We start from the raw sequence: 19,463 nt of genomic DNA, 5'->3' as shown, positions 1-19,463 counted from the left end.
TTACTCAAAAACTATGTTGTCAGCCCTGGCCGGTTGGCTCAGCAGTAGAGCGTTGGCCTGGTGTGCGGGGCACCCGGGTTCGATTCCCGGCCAGGGCACATAGGAGAAGTGCCCATTTGCTTCTCCACCCCCTCCTCCTTCCTCTCTGTCTCTCTCTTCCCCTCCCGCAGCCAGGGCTCCATTGGAGCAAGGATGGCCCGGGCGCTGGGGATGGCTCCTTGGCCTCTGCCCCAGGTGCTGGGGTGGCTCTGGTTGCGGCAGAGCGACGCCCCAGAGGGGCAAAGCATCGCCCCCTGGTGGGTGTGCCAGGTGGATCCCGGTCGGGCGCATGCTGGAGTCTATCTGACTATCTCTCCGTTTCCAGCTTCAGAAAAGTACAAAAAAAAAAAAAAACAAAAAAAACTATGTTGTCTTTGCCATTCACAATATTCTAGAAAGGCTGAAAGAACCAATGGCATTCCTAACTTAAAATGAGCAAAACTTTCAGAAACCCTCTAGGTTCCTGGCCAAAGGTATTGCCAGGAACCCATATGGCCATATGGTTCACTCCCTTGAGCATATATCAGTTATCCCCAGAAGTGATAACTAGAAGGGCAGTTTAGTGATTTTTTTCACGTTCAATGCTAAACTCTATCCTGCTGCATGCAGACATATAAAATACTGAAAGGGATTCAAGTACTATCCCCAGGTGAAGGCCACCTTCCCACAGACTCTTCCTAAATAGCCTCTCTGATTTTCACATGGGATTTTGTCCATTGGAAAAGATATCAGAGAAAAACTTCTCTTGAACCTTGTTGTATGGGACCTTGTTGTTAGGTACTGCTAACAAATATAGTAGTGAGACTCCAGGCAGTCCATTCTCAGTACATATTTCACAACTAAAAGTTTAGAATCGACACAACTGGAAGCCTACTCCAATAGAGCACTTCAAACTGAGAATTCTCCAAGACATTCTGGAAGCAGCTGATCTTAGTCTGTAAACAGAAGGAATATTGCAGTTATTTGTTGAGAAATGTCTATAGTCTTAACATTCGTGACTTGTTTATTTGAATAACAACTGAAGAAGCATTTTCACATTGGTTTGAAACTGTGTGCTTGTGTATAAAAGAACTTGGCCCTGGGTGGTTGGCTCAGTGGTAGAACATCAGCCCAGTGTGGATGTTCTGGGTTCAATTCCCACTCAGGGCACACAGGAGAAGTGCCAATTTGCTTCTCCATTCCTCCCCCTCTTGCTTCTCTCTCTCTCTCTCTTTCCCTCCTGCAGCCATGGCTCCATTGAAGCCAGTTGGCCCCAGGTGCTAAGGATGACTCCATGGTTTCCGCCTCAAGCACTAAAAGAGTTCTGCTGCTGAGCAATGGAGCAACACCCAAGAAGGGCAGAACATCATCCCCTAGTGGGCTTGCCAGGTGGATCCAGTTGGGGTGCATGTGGGAGTCTGTCTCGCTGTCTCCCCTTCTCTCACTGAAAAAACAAACAAACAACAACAAAAAACTTGTCAGGCCTTTGTCCCTGGTTCCTGGGAGGTAACCTCTCAATCCTTGGAATTTCCTGAGTAATATAGTGGGCCCTTGGGACACACCTCATAGTTTATGATAATGAGTGATCCATAGTTGGCCTCTAATTAGCTTATACTAATGAGATGACTCAAGATGGAAGCTGGCCATGCCAGAAAGACAAACCAAGTGATGAGAGAGCTAGGACTTTGAGCCTTGTACTGTCATGAGCCTGATCTCCAGACAAGGGAGGGGCACTGGAGATGGAGTTCAACTGTGTGATGTATCAATCATTTCAAGATAATAAAATGTCAATAGAAATTCTGGAGGAGACTCTGGTGTCTTCCCTGGTTGACAGCACTGCATATGTTACACATCAATATCCAAGCAGGGTAATGTGTTCCTGGGAAGATGGAAGCCTCAAATTTAGGATGGTTTCAGAGATCACCTCATGTGTCTCCTCCTTAGGCTGGTTTGATTTGTATCTTTTTGCTATAATAAAATTATACTAGATATAATGCTTTCCTGAGAGTTGTTCTAGAGAATTAAAGAGTAATGTGGGAATCCCCAAATTTGTAGCTAGCTGGTCAGAAGTTCACCTAGGGACCCCCAAATTTGTGGCTGGTCTCTGAAGTGATAGCAGCCTTTTTCATTTCTGTAGTCTTAACCTGGGTTGTTGGTATGAGAAGTCATGGTAGCACTACAAAATAAAATAACAATGAATTTTTATGTACACACACACCAGTTCACTCCAAAAAATGGAACAGCGGTAATCTGTGTTTGAGTGAAAAAATAACTATAGGAAGCACCATTATATTTTTCTAAGAAAATATTAAATTGGTAGTTTTCTAGAAGGAAAACTTTTTATCTAGTATGAAAGTGTTAAGTCAGTCAGAAGCACAAAAACCTGGGCAATACAAGTTGTTTGTCAAATCAACACACAACACATGGTTAGTAAGCACATATCGTGTGCTCCCTACTGAGAGTAACCGTGAGAAATGACCTGAAGCAGCTGATCATTGGTCAGGAGATAAGTGGCAAGATGAAACACAACAAATGACTTAATTACATCAAAACAATGATAAAACTACCCCAAGTCTAGATAGCTTTCATTTTTAAAAACAAATGCAAATAACATACTTTTTTAATTGCAAATGAGTATGATATAGCTTACATCAGTATTCAAGAGACTTTTTCCCTGAAGTGGGGGCATCTGAACAGTTTTGGACTGACTGATTATTAGACTTTATATAAGTGGAGAGGGCATTCCAGGCTGGTGGAGCTGCTTATACAATCGTCTACAGGCTGGGAAGTATGGAGGCCCACCTGAGGTATGGCAAGCAAGTTCCTTTGCCTAAATTCTGGGCTCTGCCTCCTCATCTGGATTTAAATTTTTTACTTATTGATTTTAGAAAGGAGAGAGAGACAAAAAGGGATGGGGAGGAGTGGGAAGCATCAAGTTGTTGTTTCCCATATGTGCCTTGACTGGGCAAGCCCAGGGTTTAGAACCAATGACCTCTGTTCTATGTCAAGGCTTTATCCACAGCACCACCACAGGATAGGCCTCATCTGGATTTCAAATGCTTGAAGGACTGTCTTAGTACAAGCAAACTCTTTTTAGACAAGATGTCTGATCTATGCAAGCTCCTGGTCTTGGCTTCCCAACCTAAGTTGCAGAGGCAACATATGAACTTGAAACCCAGTAAACTTAAGGGTAACTATTAAAGACAATAAAATGTGACACCAAAGATACACAGATGATTGAAGTAATAGATGACATAGGAAACTTAGTTTAGCAATAGTTGGTATATATGTTTTTTGGTTTTTTACAGTTTTATTCACATACCATAAAATTCTTCCCAATTTATATGTATAATTCAATGATTTTTAGTTAATTTACCAACCTGTTCAACCATCACCATAACCCAGTTTTAGAACACTTCACCACCCAAATGAGATCCCTTGGAACATTTGCAGTTGCTCCCAATTGCCACTCACAGCTCCAGGTAATCATTGATGTACTTAAGTCTCTGAAGATTGACCTTTTCTGGACATTTCATATAAATGGAGATTGACAATATCTGGCCCCTGGCATCTATCTGGCTACTTTCATGAATAATGTTGAGGTTTTGAAATTTTTATAATGCCCATATTTTAGTGATTTTAATATTTAAAATGTTTTCATTTCAAAATTTCCAGTTTAATAGCATAAAGCTAATAAAAAATTACTTTTCTTAAACTTAAAAATACCACTGTACGCCTCTTAGAGAAAGGTAACATGCATTAGAGAGAAACAAGTGCATGGGGGTTTTGTGCAGGGAAGGCCTTCAGTTTCTCAGTCCCCAAACAACAGCTGTGAATCAGGAGAGGCCCAGCCCAGAGCAGGCCACAGTGTGGCACTTTCTGAAAATCACTTTCCTTAGCTCTAAAATATGCTTGGGCCAGATCACTAGCAAATCTCTCAGGCTCCATTTTTGTCACCCACACAGTAACACCCCTGCTTCCATCAGTGACAGGATAGGGAAGCAGGATGCAATTGCACTTACAAGAATAGTCCCCACAGGGTGAAAATCTCCACTTCTTTTCAGCTCTAGTTTTACCAATCTCCAGTCTGAAGGAACTCTCCTCACATTCAGTAAGCTTCCAAGGTTCCTCTTTTGAATAAAGCCTAAACATGTACTTGGGCCTGAACTATACTAGTGGGTTTCCCAGTTTAGTTTCACTAAATTCAAAGTCACGTTAGTGACTTTGTTCTCTGATGTGCAAAAAGGGTGGGACATCCAAAGGATTTCCCACATTCCATTCCCAGGGTTTCTAACTTGTAGGATGAGTTCACTGATGTTCATCAAGGCTGAGGGCTCTCTCACATTCACCATGTCCATGGTGTCTTTCTCAAGAATGAATTCTCTTGCCTGACCTGTGGTGGTGCAGTGGATAAAGTGTCAATCTGGAATGCTGAGGTCCCAGTTCAAAACCCAGGACTTTCTAAGTCAAGGCACATATGAGAATCAACTACTTGTTGATTCTTCCCACTCCTCACCTTCTCTCTCTCTCTCTCTCTCTCTCTCTCTCTCTCATCTATAAACCAATAAATAAAATCTTAAAAAGAATGAATTCTCTGATGACTGATGAAGGATGAGCTCTGATTATAGACCTTCCCACATCTGCTGCTTTCATAGGGCTTCTCTTTAGTGTGTTCTTGATAGTAAGGGAAGAAGTATTGCTGAAGTCTTGACCACACCTGCAGAGTTCCTCTTCAGTATGTTACACAATTTTTTTCTGAGGGTAAGTTGCTGCGAACCAGCATGGCTAGTAATTCCAGGTCCTGAGTGGGAATGGTGCAAAATTAAAAATATAGGCTTAAAGTAAAAGGATGGGCTCAGGAGGGCTTTGCAATTGCTGATGGCAAGAACAGAGTGCTCCACACCTGCTTCTTGCTTTATTTATAGGGCAAAATGAGGCCATTAGCAAATCAGAGATCTCTGATCACATTTTCAAGGCAACCCAAGAATTCTAACAAGTGCAGAAAACCCCCACCATACATAACATCTTAGCTTCACAAACAAGAATAAAAGAAACTTGCCTCCAGTCTTGCCGGGGGACATGGGAGTAGGATGAGTATAAACAACCCAGCACCCTTAACAGCCTTTAGCAACTTCACAGAACAAGTGAGGTGGGGGGTTGGGCAGACTTTCAGCTTACTGCCAGTTCCCTACACCTCTGTCCCCCAAAAATCTAAACTGCAAAGACCATGTTGGCTTTCAGTCCCCAACAGTAAGTGACTGAAGGGCTTCTCCCCCGTATGATGCTGAATAATGTATATCCTCTGACTAAAGCCTTTGCAAATTCATTGCATTAACATGGTTTCTCTGATGTTTGATGGGGGAGGAGGTGTGACTGGAAGCCCACTTTCCCCCTTGACATTGACAGCACTTATCTTCAGGATGTATTATCTAATGTTGAACAAGATGTGTCCTCCAACCAAGTCTTCCCTCATACATGTCACTCATAGGATCTCACTCCAGTATATAGTCTCTGAGCTTGAGTGACATGTGTACTTCAGCTGAAAGCCTGCCTATATTCACTGAATTCATAGTGTTTTCTTCCAGTGTGACTTTTCTGATGTTTTATAAGGGATGCAGTGTGAGCAAAGACTCTCCCACACTCGTTAACACTTGTAGGGGTTCTCTCCGGTATGATATCTGTAATGTTGAGAGATGAACTCTGGCTGAAGGTTCTGCCACATTTATTACATTTGTAGGGTTTCTCTCCAGTATGAAACCTATAATGTACAATAAGAGATGAGCTCTGGCTGAAGGCTCTCCCACATTCCTTGCATTCATAGGGCTTTCCTCCAGTATGAGTTCTCTGATGTTTAATAAGGGATGAAGTATGACCAAAGGCTCTCCCACATTTATTACACTTGTAGCGTTTCTCTCCAGTATGAAACCTATAATGTAGGACAAGAGATGACCTCTGGCTAAAGGCTCTCCCACATTGGCTGCACTTGTAGGACTTTTCCCCAGTATGAGTTCTCTGATGTTTAGTAAGGGGGAAATGTAAACAAAGATTCTCCCACATTCACTGCACTCATAGGGCTTTTCTCCAGTGTGACATCTCTGATGGCGCCTAAGTTCTGACTGGAAATAGAAGGACTTCCCACATTTATTGTATGTACAAGAGTTCTTCCCTGGATGGGTTCTCTGAGAATTATTTCTCCCTGAAGTCTGTCTGAATTCTGTATTGCATGTAAAGGATCCTTCTCCAGTAGGAACATCAAATTGGTCAAAAAGGACTGATCCTAAGCCTACACCTGTCCCAAATTCACTCCATTCATGATCTCCCCTAAGGGTGGTAGCAACTTTCTGAATGAGAGACTTTTCTTTCAGATGTCTCTTGTTTTTCTGGATATTTCTCTGACTGGTCATCACAACCACAAGTTGCTTTCAGTTTGTAGCACCAGAGTTCATCTCTACTGTGTTTTTTCAGTGGGCTATCTGGAATAATTTTTCTTTGGAATTTCTCTGATTTAGCATTGATCCTATGGCTTAAGGCCTTCTCTCCCAATCTGGGGAGGGGGGTGGGGAGACATTCTAGTATTAACTATTCTCTGTGCCAAGAGGAAGTAAAGTCCTAGAATGTATGTCAGATAAATAAGCTTTAAAGTAATATCTAAAGGAGCTATACAGTTTCTTCCAAAAATGGTATATGTCTGAGGAATGTTTTGGAGGGTGTCAAGCATAAGAAATAAGCAGATGACTGGCGATTAGGAAAGCCTGAGAGAACAGTGTTTGAATTCTAGGCATAAGGTATGTCCAAAGATTGTAAATATGAGAGAAGAGTGGAATGATGCATGCCAAAGTCTTCCCTCAACACCACAGTTAGTACCATATATTCTTGTTATATGCATATACATATGACATGTACTGTATTGCTATGCACAATGAGGTAGAGGCAGAATAATTCTCCCCAAAGATGTCCATGCCTTAATCCCAAGAACCTATAAGTATGTTACCTTACATGGCAAAAGAGACTTTGTAAATGTGACTAAGGGCACAGACTTTGAGATGGGAGAGAATCCTGGATCACTCCAGGTGGGCCCAATGAATCATTTTGAGAGAACATTTCCTGCCTGAGTCAAAAAGATGTTGTGTGAGGTCTCGACCCACCATTCATGGCTTTGAAGGTAGAGTAACTGCACCATGAGACAAGGAATGTGGCAGTCTCTAGAAGCTGGGAACACACCTCAGTTTATATCCAGCAAGAAAATGAGGACCTCAGTTTTACAACTGCAGGAAATTGTTTCTGCCAACAACTCAAATGAACAGGAAAGAGATTCTCCCCTAGACATTCCAGGACGGAATGCAGCCCTGCTAATGCCTTGGTTGTAACTGTGCAAGACCCATACAAGACTTTTGATGTAGGAACTGTGAGATAATTAACTGTGGTGTTTAAAGTTAAGCTTATGACAGTTTGTCTCAGCAACAGTAGAAAATTAATACAATAATAATGACACTTCCACAGAAAGAAATGGCTGCTGAGGTCTCACCAGAGCTCCCAGGGGCCAGCTTCTGCACTAGTCGGTCTCATGTGGCTCTTGGGGATCTGAATGTCTAAAAAGTTCCCCAAGAGATTCTGAAACAGAGCCACATTTATGGACATTCTGAAACAGAGCCACTGTAAACACATATTGATCATGAGACTAGATCAAGACGTCAGACCCTTGCTCTCATTCTGGAAGGAAAAAAGATCAAGAAAGTATGAATACAGAGGAGATCAGCAGAGATCAGCATCTTCCCTCTCTGTCCTCTGTTCTAGGTTCCTGTGATGAGGCCCAGTCTGTGCTCTCAGATTTGAGCACTACTTTCCTGAGCTTTAACTCTGGCCTGAGGCTAAGATCTGCCTCAGAAATGAACACTGGCATAGGCTGCCATTCGCTCCGGTATGCTTGGGCTATGTATGGTAGTCAGGAGAGCTTTGAGACCAGAATTCTTCCCCAAGGAGTGGAGCCACCTGGGTACTCTCAAGTCACCTAGGAATAAACAGTCTCGGGGAGATGCCATTGACAGCTTGCAAGGAATAGTCCTTTTCCTGGAAACTGCTGGTGCAGCTCAACTTTAATTAAGCTTGTCCTCACCTTGATCTTCTTTACATCATCTGTCTGTCTTGGCCAATAACCCTTTCATTTCTGGGCTCCTGAATTGTTCTGTTTGATTCCTTGCTGGCTCCCTTTACCCTGCTAATATGTGATTGCCTGGCCACTTGTAACTGTTGATTTTTAGATTCCATCTAACACTGATCGTATAACATCAGTGATGATGTGTAGCACTAAGAAGCCAGAAGAGGTGGGCAGAGATGGGTACCAGGAAGGTAAACACTAAGGAAAAAATGAACATCTCTTTCTGACAGAGATAATTTTAAAAGTCTATGTGTATTCAAAGTACTGGAGGTAAGGACTCCTAGCAAGTGAACTCATCTCAAGGGAGAGCCCCTGACCAAGGGTTCAGGGCAGATTCCCACCCACAGCTGGTTCTTAATATGTGTAATGAAGCTTAGGTCTCACTTACCTGAGTGGGCATTTGCTAAGATTTCTCTCTTTAACATGCAGGGCTCTTCTTCCTCCAACTCGCAAATCACATATGGTTTGGCCACTAGAAGCTCTGATAGTAGAGAAAGAAAAGATTGTGCCAGTGTATGTCAGAGGCCAGGCTTTGGCCACTGGTCTTCAGGGTAGAGAAGTATGATAGGTGTGGAAAGCTTCCAAAGAATGGGCAATGTGAACTGTCAAGGGGAATAGCCTTCAAACTTCTTCAATTTGTAAGAAGCAGGACTTTTCTTAGGAATAAGCAACAAAAATATTATCTCTGGGTCCCAAAAAAAAGGTAAATGTCTTATCTCAGAACCCCAGGGCAAAACTCAGCAAGCAGGACCAGACACCCCTAGCTTTTAAATATAATAGTAATAAAGATAGCCTGATGGGCAGGCTTTGGAGGAGCTGAGCTCACCAAGGGAAGCCAGGTTCCTGAAGTTCTCCAGCATGACCTCCCTGTACAGGTCCTTTTGAGCATGGTCCAGCTGCCCCTACTTCCACTGGGTAAATTCCACAGCCATATCCTTGAATGTCAACAGGTCCTGAAACACAGAAAACACTCTTGCACCCTTGGAAGCATATCCTTGGCCCTGAGGAGACACTGGCTGGTGTCTGAGCTCAACCGTAGGATGTGCAAGAAGGGATTCCAAGAGTTCTTGGCTAACCCAATGCCCAGTGTTGGACTATGTCATGTCAAAAATAGTTTAAGCTACTCCAAGGATTGTAGCATCCCACTCATTGCCCACTTATATAGACAGTAAGATGTTCAGAAATGTAATCAGGGTCTTAGGAGAATTAGGCACACAGAGACATTCTGTTTAGTAGGGAGAGGTAAATGCAATCTATTTCCTCAGTTTTCAAGAGGTTTATTTTGTTGCATTTAATTAGAATCAATTAAGCAACACATTAATACTGGTGCATTTGATAATGCAAAGATTAATTCTAGTGGTTTGTATTCTCAAATGCACTAGTATTAATAATCTTCTAATTAAGTATTTAAAAATTTCTGACCTATAATTTTAATGACAATTCTTACTAACATCAAATCAAATAATTTGGGGTTATAACTTATTCCCCTATCTGCTGGTCAGAACACAGTTCAGCAAAAATGTATAAGAATCAAATCCCACTTAGACACTAATAATTCCATAGAATAAGTTAGAGTAACAACTTTACATTAACAAAAAAATCTCAAAATAATCAAATGATGAAAACTCACTACCATAGTAACCTCTTGTGAAAAATTATTTGTTCAAAATATTCACTGCCCCTCCTCCCGAGGATACAGCTTCCCACCCCACTGACTCAGGTGTGGTCAAATAATCATTCACAAGTGGACTGTGGAGGAAGTGACAAGAGCTACTATGGGCAAAAGCTTTTAGAGCTCATGGGGTTTCTGCAATTGTTCGTTTCCCTTTTCTCTGAGAATTGGTAAAACCACCTCATGTGTATGATGGGGCAAGAAATAAACCTTTATGGGTGTAAGTCTTTTAGGGTTTGCTGTTATTATAGCATAATTAGCCTAAACTGACTTGTTAAAAAAAACTGGTGCTCCAACTGGGGTTCTGCCCTAACAGAAAGCCTAAAATATGTGACATTGGCTTTAGGGCCAGGCTGTGAGGAAACTACCAGCACAGTGGCGGCCCCTGCAATTTAATGGTTAACTCTTTGGTAGCATTGTTGCCTACGATAAATTGAAAGATGACCAATGTAAGAGCACAGGTTTGTGATATTAAGAGAAGAGGCTGGAAACACCAGTAGTGTGAATTGGTTGTCAGTGGCAGCACTGGACAAAGTAATGAGCTCAAGAGTTTGCTGGTTTGCAAAATAAAAATGGAACACAAAAGAAAATTTCCAAAAATTCCAGGATTTGCAAGGTTGGGCATTTAACTAATTCTCATTTCCAACTGGTCAGACAATATAGATAAGATTTCTGCATAACACAGGACCTTTAAAACTCAGCCTAATGGCAAGGACCAAGTCATGGGTGTGTTTTTCAAACCTTTTGTTTAAACCTCTAGATAATTTCATATGGCTCCCAGTATATCCTTTCAGTGGGACCAAAATGCTTAGAGTGACCAAAAGTATGGCTTTTCTAAGGGAACCCAAAAAGCTCCATAATTAAGTCTAAACTGAAGGACATATTTCAAAAAAGAACTGTGTGTAGCCTGACCAGGGAGTGGCGCAGTGGATAGAGCATTGGACTGGGATGCAGAGGACCCAAGTTTGAAACCCTGAGGTCACCAGCTTGAGTGAGGGTTCACCATCTTGAGTGCAGGGTCACTGGCTTAAGCCCAAGGTCACTGGCTTGAGCAAGGGGTCACTAGCTTTGCTGCAGCCTCCAGGTCAAGGCACATATGAGAAAGCAATCAATGAACAATTAAGGAGACTAAGGAGCCAAAAAGAAGAATTGATGGTTCTTCTCTCACCCTTCCTGTCTGTTCCTATCTGCCCCTCTCTCTGTCTCTGTCACAAAAACAAAACAAACAAACAAAAAAAACTATGTGTAAAGCTCCTGATACATGGAGCTAACAGAAGCAAATATATAAAAAGCTAATTAAAGTTTTGAATTACACTTGAATGTTCATATCTGAAAAAAATCCCTGAGCCAAAAACCTACTTAGGAAAGATTAAAAAGGCTGCTTGACCCTAAAGAGAGCTTCTTTTCCTTGATTACCTTCATCTGTAACCAAGGAGAACACTGCAAAAGTGACTTCCGAGGACTGAGCCAAGGGCACAGAACACTGGACTGAGAGCTCCACTCAGGGAGCAGAACCAGGGCAGAACCAGAGATGTCCCTACTCCCAAGGTCAGTGAAGTCTTCCCAGTAGAATTTCCTGTCATGGCCCTGGGATTGCTGGGCACCTCCCATGCTCCCCCTTTCTGAACAGGGGTGTTTGTTGTGGTTATCTTGTCCCCACTGTATATGCGGATTTGGGCAACTTGTTCTTTTAGTTCACAGGTCTCCACACCCAGAGGAGAAATATCCAGTCCTGATGCTAAGACTATTTCACCACCCAGGACTTTGATCTTGATGCTTTAATAGGATGGGGCTTTGGGGTTCTCTCTCTTGGGGAGTTTGTGTGGAGGGAGGTAAATTAATATTGGAAGATCACTGAGAGGAGAAGACTAATTATTTGTTCAAAATATTTACTACCCTGCCCTTTGGGCCCCTCACTATAGTAGGCTTATACTACCCACCTCATGGACATAGAACTTGGCTACATGACCTGCTTGGGACAATAGGTTGTGAGCAGGGGTGATACATGTCACTGAGGAGTGTAAGGACCAAGATAAGATCAGAATATCTAAAATAATAGGATATAGGCAGGGCACTGATGGAACAGGGAACTTAAGGGTTACAGGCAGGTCCTGCTCCTGTTCTGTTAGGAATACCATGCCCAAGGTCATTCAAGAAGTAGAGACAGATAGGGACCCTGTGAGGCTGAGAACAAAGAAAGACAAACGTTTGCATTCCATTGTTTAAAAACCCCTATCAGAAGTTTATGTTTGAAATTCGCCAATGAGCTAGACCCAGCCCCTGTTGCTATGCTATGTGCAGCCCCCTTAGCGAATAGGTAACCGCCACATCTGCTTCTGTATTATGCTTGCTTACTTAGGATATATTGTATAAGGAACTAGCTGTAAGCGCCAGGCGCGATTCCCGTTTGTAGCTCCTTGTGAGTAGGGTGTCTCCGGACACCTGGGAATTCGCCCCTGCGCAGGTTAAACTGGCCAATAAAGAAACATCTATATTCCTGAAAGTCTCTGATGTCTGTTATTGTACCCAGTGCATGCTACCCACTGGGGGCTCGCCCGGGATTCTCCCTTGGTGGAGGTTTGGGTCAGAGGCCTTTGAGCTCTAGAGTGCACATTCCTGAGGTGGTAGGTGGGACGCTGCTGGTAATCCACCCAGGGCTTTCAGAGGCGGGACTCCGCCCTCTGAAATTTGGATATTTGGATTTGTTAACTCAGAAGTGACCGGTCACATTAGGAATCCTTTTTGCCCTGCACTGTGCTGTGTTTTGTCTGAGCCTGAATGACTGAGTTGAGTGTGAGAGAAACAAGTGTGTTCCCTGTGTTAATAGTGTGTTGCCTGTATCTAGATGTGTGGATTAATATCGCCACTGAGAAGCCGGGCGTGGTGGTGCATGCCTGTAGTCCCAGCTACTCGGGAGGCTGAGGCAGGAGGATCGCTTGAGCCCAGGAGTTCTGGGCTGTATTGCGCTATGCCAATCTGGTGTCTGCACTAAGTTTGGCATCAATATGGTGACCTCCCGGGAGCGGGGGACCACCAGGTTGCCTTAGGAGGGGCGGCGGCCCGGAGGTGGTGTGCGGCTGCTCTGGGGTGCTGGGACTTCCTCGGGGGTGGCTCAGTCTGGCTGGGCACGGCGGCGCCCCACAAGTTGTCCTGCCTGCAGCGAGGTGAGTGCGCGGGCCTGCAGGCGGGCGGCGCGGAGAGGGGGCGCAAACTTCTCGGGCTGGGGGAAGGGAAGCACTGTTCCAGTACCACCGGGCTCTGTTACGGGGCTTAAAGGCAGCAGCCAGGAAACCCACTAACTTTAGTAAGGTTAGTGAAGTCATCCAGGGAAGAGAGGAATCCCCAGCAGCCTTTCTAGAAAGACTCATAGAGGCTTATAGAGTATATACCCCTCTAGATCCTGAGGCAGAAGAGAACAGGATACTAGTAAATATAGCCTTTGTGACTCAGGCCGCTTCAGATATTAGGAAAAAGCTTACAGAAGATAAAGAGATTTGAAGAAGAAAATAAGAGTAAGCTATTAGAAATAGCCCAGAAAGTATATATTACCAGGGATGATCTGGAGGTTGGCAGAGCAAAGGAGGCAGCCTAGAGGTAACAGTGCCCATATCTGAAGAATATCTGTTAGCAGCCCTCCAGGAAGGTAAGGACGAAACTATCAGTGTTCCAGAGGAGTTGCAAAAAAAAGGTGCCCAGGGTGTGGGCAGAAATCAACCCACCAGGCCTAGCTGCTCATCAGCCACCTGTCATAGTGCAGTTGCTGAGCACCGCTAGCCCAGGGTGGGTAAGGCAATATCCCATACCTGCATGGGCTAAGCAAAGCATAGCACAGCATTTGAAGCGCTTATTAGCGGCAGGTATCCTCCGGAATGCCAGTCAGCCTGGAACACACCTTTGCTCCCAGTCCAGAAGCCTGGGACCCAGGACTATCACCCGGTGCAGGATCTGCAAGAAGTAAACACCTGGGTAGAGACTATTCACCCCACAGTGCCAAATCCCTACACTTTGCTAAGCTTGTTGCCCCCTACTCATATCACTCAGTAATAGATTTGAAGGACGCTTTCTTCTGTATTCCATTGGCCCCAAGAGCCAGGAAATATTTGCTTTTGAATGGAATGATCCAGAGAATAGACTAGTGGGGCAGTATACATGGACCAGGCTTCCCCAAGTGTTCAAGAACTCCCCCACTATCTTTAATGAAGCTTTGAGCAAGGACTTGCAGGGGTTTCGCACTGCCCACCCATCAGTTGTGCTACTCCAATATGTAGATGACCTCCTCATCGCTGCAGCAGAAGAAGAACAATGTAAGGAGGCCACCCTAAACCTGCTCCAGGACCTCCAGCAGATGGGGTATCGAGTCTCTGCCAAGAAGGCCCAGATTGTCACCCAAACTGTAAGTTATCTGGGATATAACTTACAAGGGGGACAAAGGACATTATCCAGTCAAAGGATTCAGACTGTGTTACAGATCCCAGAGCCCACTACCAAGAGGCAAGTACGAGAATTTCTGGGAGCAGTAGGCTATTGCAGATTTTGGATACTAGGGTTTGCAGAGCTGGCCAGGCCCCTACACGAATTGACTTGGGGCAAAGAACAGTTTATTTGGACAGACAAGGAAAGGCTTTCCAGACACTGAGGGAGGCCCTAGTAGCTGCCCCAGTGTTGGCCTTACCAGACATGGCCAAACCCTTCCAGCTGTACATTGCTGAAAAGGGAGGGGTAGCCTTAGGAATCCTCAGCCAAGAGCTTGGGCCATGGAAGAGGCCCATAGCATATCTGTCCAAGAAGCTAGACCCCGTAGCGTCTGGCTGGCCAACTTGCCTGAGGGCACTTGCTGCTACCTCAACCCTAGTTAAGAAAGCTAATAAACTGACATTGGGTCAGGACATTCAGGTAATGGAAGAACATTATCTAGAACAAGTGCTGTGAGCCCCACCGGATAGGTGGCTTTCAAATGCTCGCCTGACACAGTACCAGGCACAGCTATTGAATCCCCCGGCAGTGCAGTTTTTGAAAACAGCAGCCCTAAACCCTGCCACCTTGCTACCTTTGCCAGACCCAACAGTGGTCCATGATTGCAGACAGATACTGGACACTGTCACAGGGGCCAGACCAGACCTTCAGGACCAGGCCTATGAGAAGACGGACCTCACGCTGTTCACTGATGGAAGCAGCTATGTCCAAGATGGACAGAGATATGCAGGAGCAGCTGTAACCACCCAGGACAGTGTCTTGTGGCAAAGGGCATTGCCAAAAGTTATGTCTGTGCAGCGAGCAGAGCTAATTGGACTGACACAGGCCCTCTGAATAGCTGAGGGCAAAATAGTCAACATTTACATGGACAGCAGGTATGCCTTTGCCACTGCCCACATTCATGGTGCCATTTACAAAGAAAGAGGCTTACTAACAGCAGGAGGAAAAGAAATTAAAAATAAGACTGAGATCTTAGCCCTGCTTGATGCCATTTGGCTTCCCTCTAAAGTAGCCATAATTCATTGCAAAGGACATCAAAAGGGGGACTCTCCAATTGTTCAAGGAAACCGTTTTGCTGACATCGCTGCCAGAGAAGCTGCAGAAGGAGGGACTGCAGACATTCTTCCACTCTTGCCTCAACCCTTGCTGCCTCCAGACCCTAAGTATACTCCTGAAGAAGAGCAAGAGGGAAGGCACTTAGGGGGTAAAAAGAATAAGCAAGGATGGATAGAACTTCCAGATACTAGACTATACCTACCCCAAGGAGTTATAGGAGAAATTGTAAAGGAAATCCACGCAAGTTCCCATCTAGGGCAGAACAAGCTAGAACAACTTGTCAAGAAGTACTACTTGGGACCCCAGATTAGAAATATAGTACAATCTATAGTTCCTAGATGTAAGGCTTGTACTAAGGTCAATGCCATTAACAAGAAGCTCCCCCTTTAGTTAGGTATAGGGGAAAGTGCCCAGAAAAATTATGGGAAATAGATTTTACAGAGATGACTCCAGGGAAAATAGAATTTAGATATCTATTTGTACTAATAGATACTTTCACAGGATGGACAGAGGCCTTTCCCACCAAGGGTGAAACTGCTTCCACAGTTTGTAAGATTCTGCTAAGGGAGATCATCCCTAGATATGGGATCTCCATAGCTTTAGGATCTGATAATGGACCAGCTTTCATCTCTAAGATTTCCCAGGAGTTAGCTAAGAGGCTAGGAATTGATTGGAAATTACATTGTATTTACAGGCCTCAAAGCTCAGGGCAAGTAGAAAGAATGAACAGGACTTTGAAAGAAACTTTGATTAAGTTGAAGGAGGAGACCGGCAAAAACTGGGTAGAGTTACTCCCTTTTGCCCTATTCCAGGTTAGATGTACACCTTACATTAATAAGTGGACTCCCTATGAGGTCATGTTTGGACAACCAGTTCCTCTGGTTCCCCAGCTCACCAGAGAGGAAATAGAAGTGTCTAATCATAACTTCCTCAAGTCCCTACAGGCATTGCAGCAGATTCGGAGAGAAGTAAGGGAGTTGCGGGAGCAAAGGACTGCAGCATTAGAAGACAACGCCCAGAGGCTGTCGCCACCGGACCCTGGACAGTGGGTTTGGATTCTTAACCACCGACGAGGGAACCTAGAGCCGCGGTGGCAAGGACCATTCCAGGTACTGCTCAGCATCCCTTCTGCAGTCTGGGTAGCTGAAAAGCCCTACTGAATCCACGTGAAGCCAGCCCAACCACCCGACGAAGGACCCCGGAAATGGCAGGTCAAACAGACCCCTGGAGAGCCTTTAAAGCTCACCTTCTCCTCCATTTAGGACTAATAACTCTGTGTAATTTACCCAGTAAGGAACTAAGGACAGCTGATGGAACAGTAATAGCACAAAACAAAACATGGGGTAACCAAGTAACTTTTAGAGTAGATTTTTCAAAGTTCTTTGATAATGAATTCTGTAATTCCCCCGCAGCATGCAGGTATGTGGGATGGAAACCTAGAATGCCTTTAGGCTCAACACAAATAGAAAATGTTGAAGTGTATACACCCTCTCGCCAAAATAGGGCATTGTGGTATACTCCACATTATGTATGCCCTGAGCCTCTTCCAGGGCGACGCCACACTTGTGGATCTACTGCTGATTATTATTGTAAGGCATGGGGTTGTGAAACACTTGCTTCCCAATGGAAGCCATCTAAATCTGATCCAGACATAGATCTCTTCCGCCTGAGTTTGGAGGGAAAAGGCCTAATAATGAAAGGGATTACCAATGTTCTATAAACAATTGTAACCCTACCATTGTTACCATCAAAAGGCCACAAGACCCAAGTTGGAGTAAGGGAAAAACATGGGCAATAAGACTTTATATCGAAGGTGCAGATCCAGGAACCTTCTTTACTATCAGAAGATTACCCACCAAGAATAAGCTTCTCTTTGAAGGGGAAAAGAATAAGCTAGCCCCTAGAGTGCCCAAACCATCAGCCACTTCCTTGACGAGTTCTTCCACAAGCAAAATAGACTTAGTTAGTCCAACTTCATATAATGTACCAGGAAGAACAGATTATAAAGCACCCTATCACACTGTCCATCCGTTACTTAACGGACAACAGGAAGAACTGGGATTATTAGACAAAGTGTTTACTTACTTTAATAACACTCAACCTAATATCACTGAGTCTTGCTGGCTGTGCCTTAGCCCTAAACCCCCCTTTTTACATTGGGATAGGGGCTAATACATCAGAAGGAGGAAATTTAGTTCCTAGTACTATAATCCCTCCCAATACTGGAAAACAGGACCAAATAAAAGATTGTTTTTCTGGGGGATCTCTCACCTTAGCTGAATTCCATGGAAAAGGGACTTGTTATCCCATAGCTAATTTTACTGTAATTAATTCTAATTACAGTGATTATTGTCTTAATCAAGAAACTCTGGTTAGTGATCCAGAAAACCCTAAGGTAATAAAAGCACCAGAGGGATTATGGTTTGTGTGTACCCAAGGTATATTCAAATGTATTGTTCCTACAAAACCTGAGCTCTGTATAAATGCATACATCATCCCTCAAGTGTATCTATATGGAGGCAATCCTGATTTCCTCCTTATGCCACCTCTAAGAAGAGAAAAACGAGCTCCCACTCTAATACCTATCATAGCCACTATAGGTGTTGTAGGATCAGCAGCGGTAGGAGCTGCTGCTCTAATTCAAGGGGACTTGAATTTAAAACAGTTGTCCCATACCTTTTCTAGGGACATTGCCATACTTCAGAACCAGGTAATTTTCTTAGAAAAGCAAATAGATTCTTTAGCAGAAGTAGCCTTACAAAACCGGAGAGGGCTCAATCTCCTTTTCCTCAAACAAGGAGGATTATGTGCTGCCTTAGGTAAAGAATGTTGTTTTTATGCTAATCATTCTGGAATAATTAGGGAGAATATTAAAGTATTAGCAAACAGGTTAAAAAATAAAAAAAGTTAAAAAAAATAACCCAGGCTGGTATGCCTCTATGTTCAAGACCTCTCCATGGCTAACTACTCTCATATCTACAATTGCTGGGCCATTACTAATACTTTTGTTAACTCTTACTGTTGGGCCTGTAATTTTTAATAAACTCCTCGCATTTATTAAAAAGAGAATTGAGACTGTAAAAGTAATGGTCCTATCTCAACCTACCTATACCATCCTTCCTTCTGATGAAGAATCAAGGGTTTGATTTATGCCCTAACAGGAGTAGGAAATGTAAGGACCAAGAGAAGATCAGAATATCTAAAATAATAGGATATAGGCAGGGCACTGATGGAACAGGGAACTTAAGGGTTACAGGCAGGTCCTGCTCCTGTTCTGTTAGGAATACCATGCCCAAGGTCGTTCAAGAAGCAGAGACAGATAGGGACCCTGTGAGGCTGAGAACAAAGAAAGACAAACATTTGCATTCCATTGGTTAAAGACCCTTATCAGAAGTTTACGTTTGGAATTCGCCAATGAGCTAGACCCAGCCCCTGTTGCTATGCTATGTGCAGCCCCCTTAGCGAATAGGTAACCGCCACATCTGCTTCTGTATTATGCTTGCTTACTTAGGATATATAGGGAACTAGCTGTAAGCGCCAGGCGCGATTCCCGTTTGTAGCTCCTTGTAAGTAAGGTGTCTCCGGACACCTGGGAATTCGCCCCTGCGCAGGTTAAACTGGCCAATAAAGAAACATCTATATTCCTGAAAGTCTCTGATGTCTGTTATTGTACCCGGTGCATACTACAAGGAGCAGAAGCTTGAAGAGCCATCTCCTGCTTCTGATGTTGTGCTGTCCTCCTGCCACCAGAACAGCATAGCCCAGAGCAGGGGTGATCCTTTAACCTGAATCCCAGAGTGCAGAGTGTGCAGAGCAGGGTCACAGCCAGCCCACTGCTGATTTGTTAAAGAAGAAGTATACCTTTTTTAGTGTAAACCACTAAGATTGAGGCAGGGGGAGCTGACCTAGACTACGTTCTGTGATATACCTGTCAATGGTGTGCATCAAGGCCAAAGAGGTTTAAACTATACTAATTACATGGGAGGAGCCTGACCTGTGTTGGCTCAATGGATAAAGTGTCAACCTGGAATGCTGAGGTCGCTGGTTCGAATACCTGAACTTGCCTGGTCAAAGCACATATAGGAAGCA

The 19,463-nt window shown here is 43.9% G+C and overlaps 1 protein-coding gene across 1 annotated transcript; it reads right to left on the bottom strand.

Annotated features, from left to right (window-relative positions):
* Positions 1–5,500: 5,500 nt before the first annotated feature.
* ZNF514 (zinc finger protein 514) lies at positions 5,501–11,456 on the bottom strand. Its single transcript, XM_066266489.1, is given in 10 exon segments — positions 5,501–5,598; positions 5,601–5,664; positions 5,666–5,709; positions 5,712–6,047; positions 6,050–6,390; positions 6,392–6,485; positions 6,488–6,562; positions 8,562–8,654; positions 9,000–9,126; positions 11,262–11,456. Coding segments are annotated over 10 exon segments (1,467 nt in total).
* Between the last annotated feature and the right edge of the window lie 8,007 nt (positions 11,457–19,463).

The sequence above is a fragment of the Saccopteryx bilineata genome, chromosome 3 (genome assembly GCF_036850765.1).
Source record: "Saccopteryx bilineata isolate mSacBil1 chromosome 3, mSacBil1_pri_phased_curated, whole genome shotgun sequence".
In the NCBI taxonomy this organism is placed as follows: Eukaryota; Metazoa; Chordata; class Mammalia; order Chiroptera; family Emballonuridae; genus Saccopteryx; species Saccopteryx bilineata.
The sequence above is the reverse complement of the archived record's forward strand: the minus strand, read 5'-3'. Positions and strand labels throughout refer to the sequence as shown.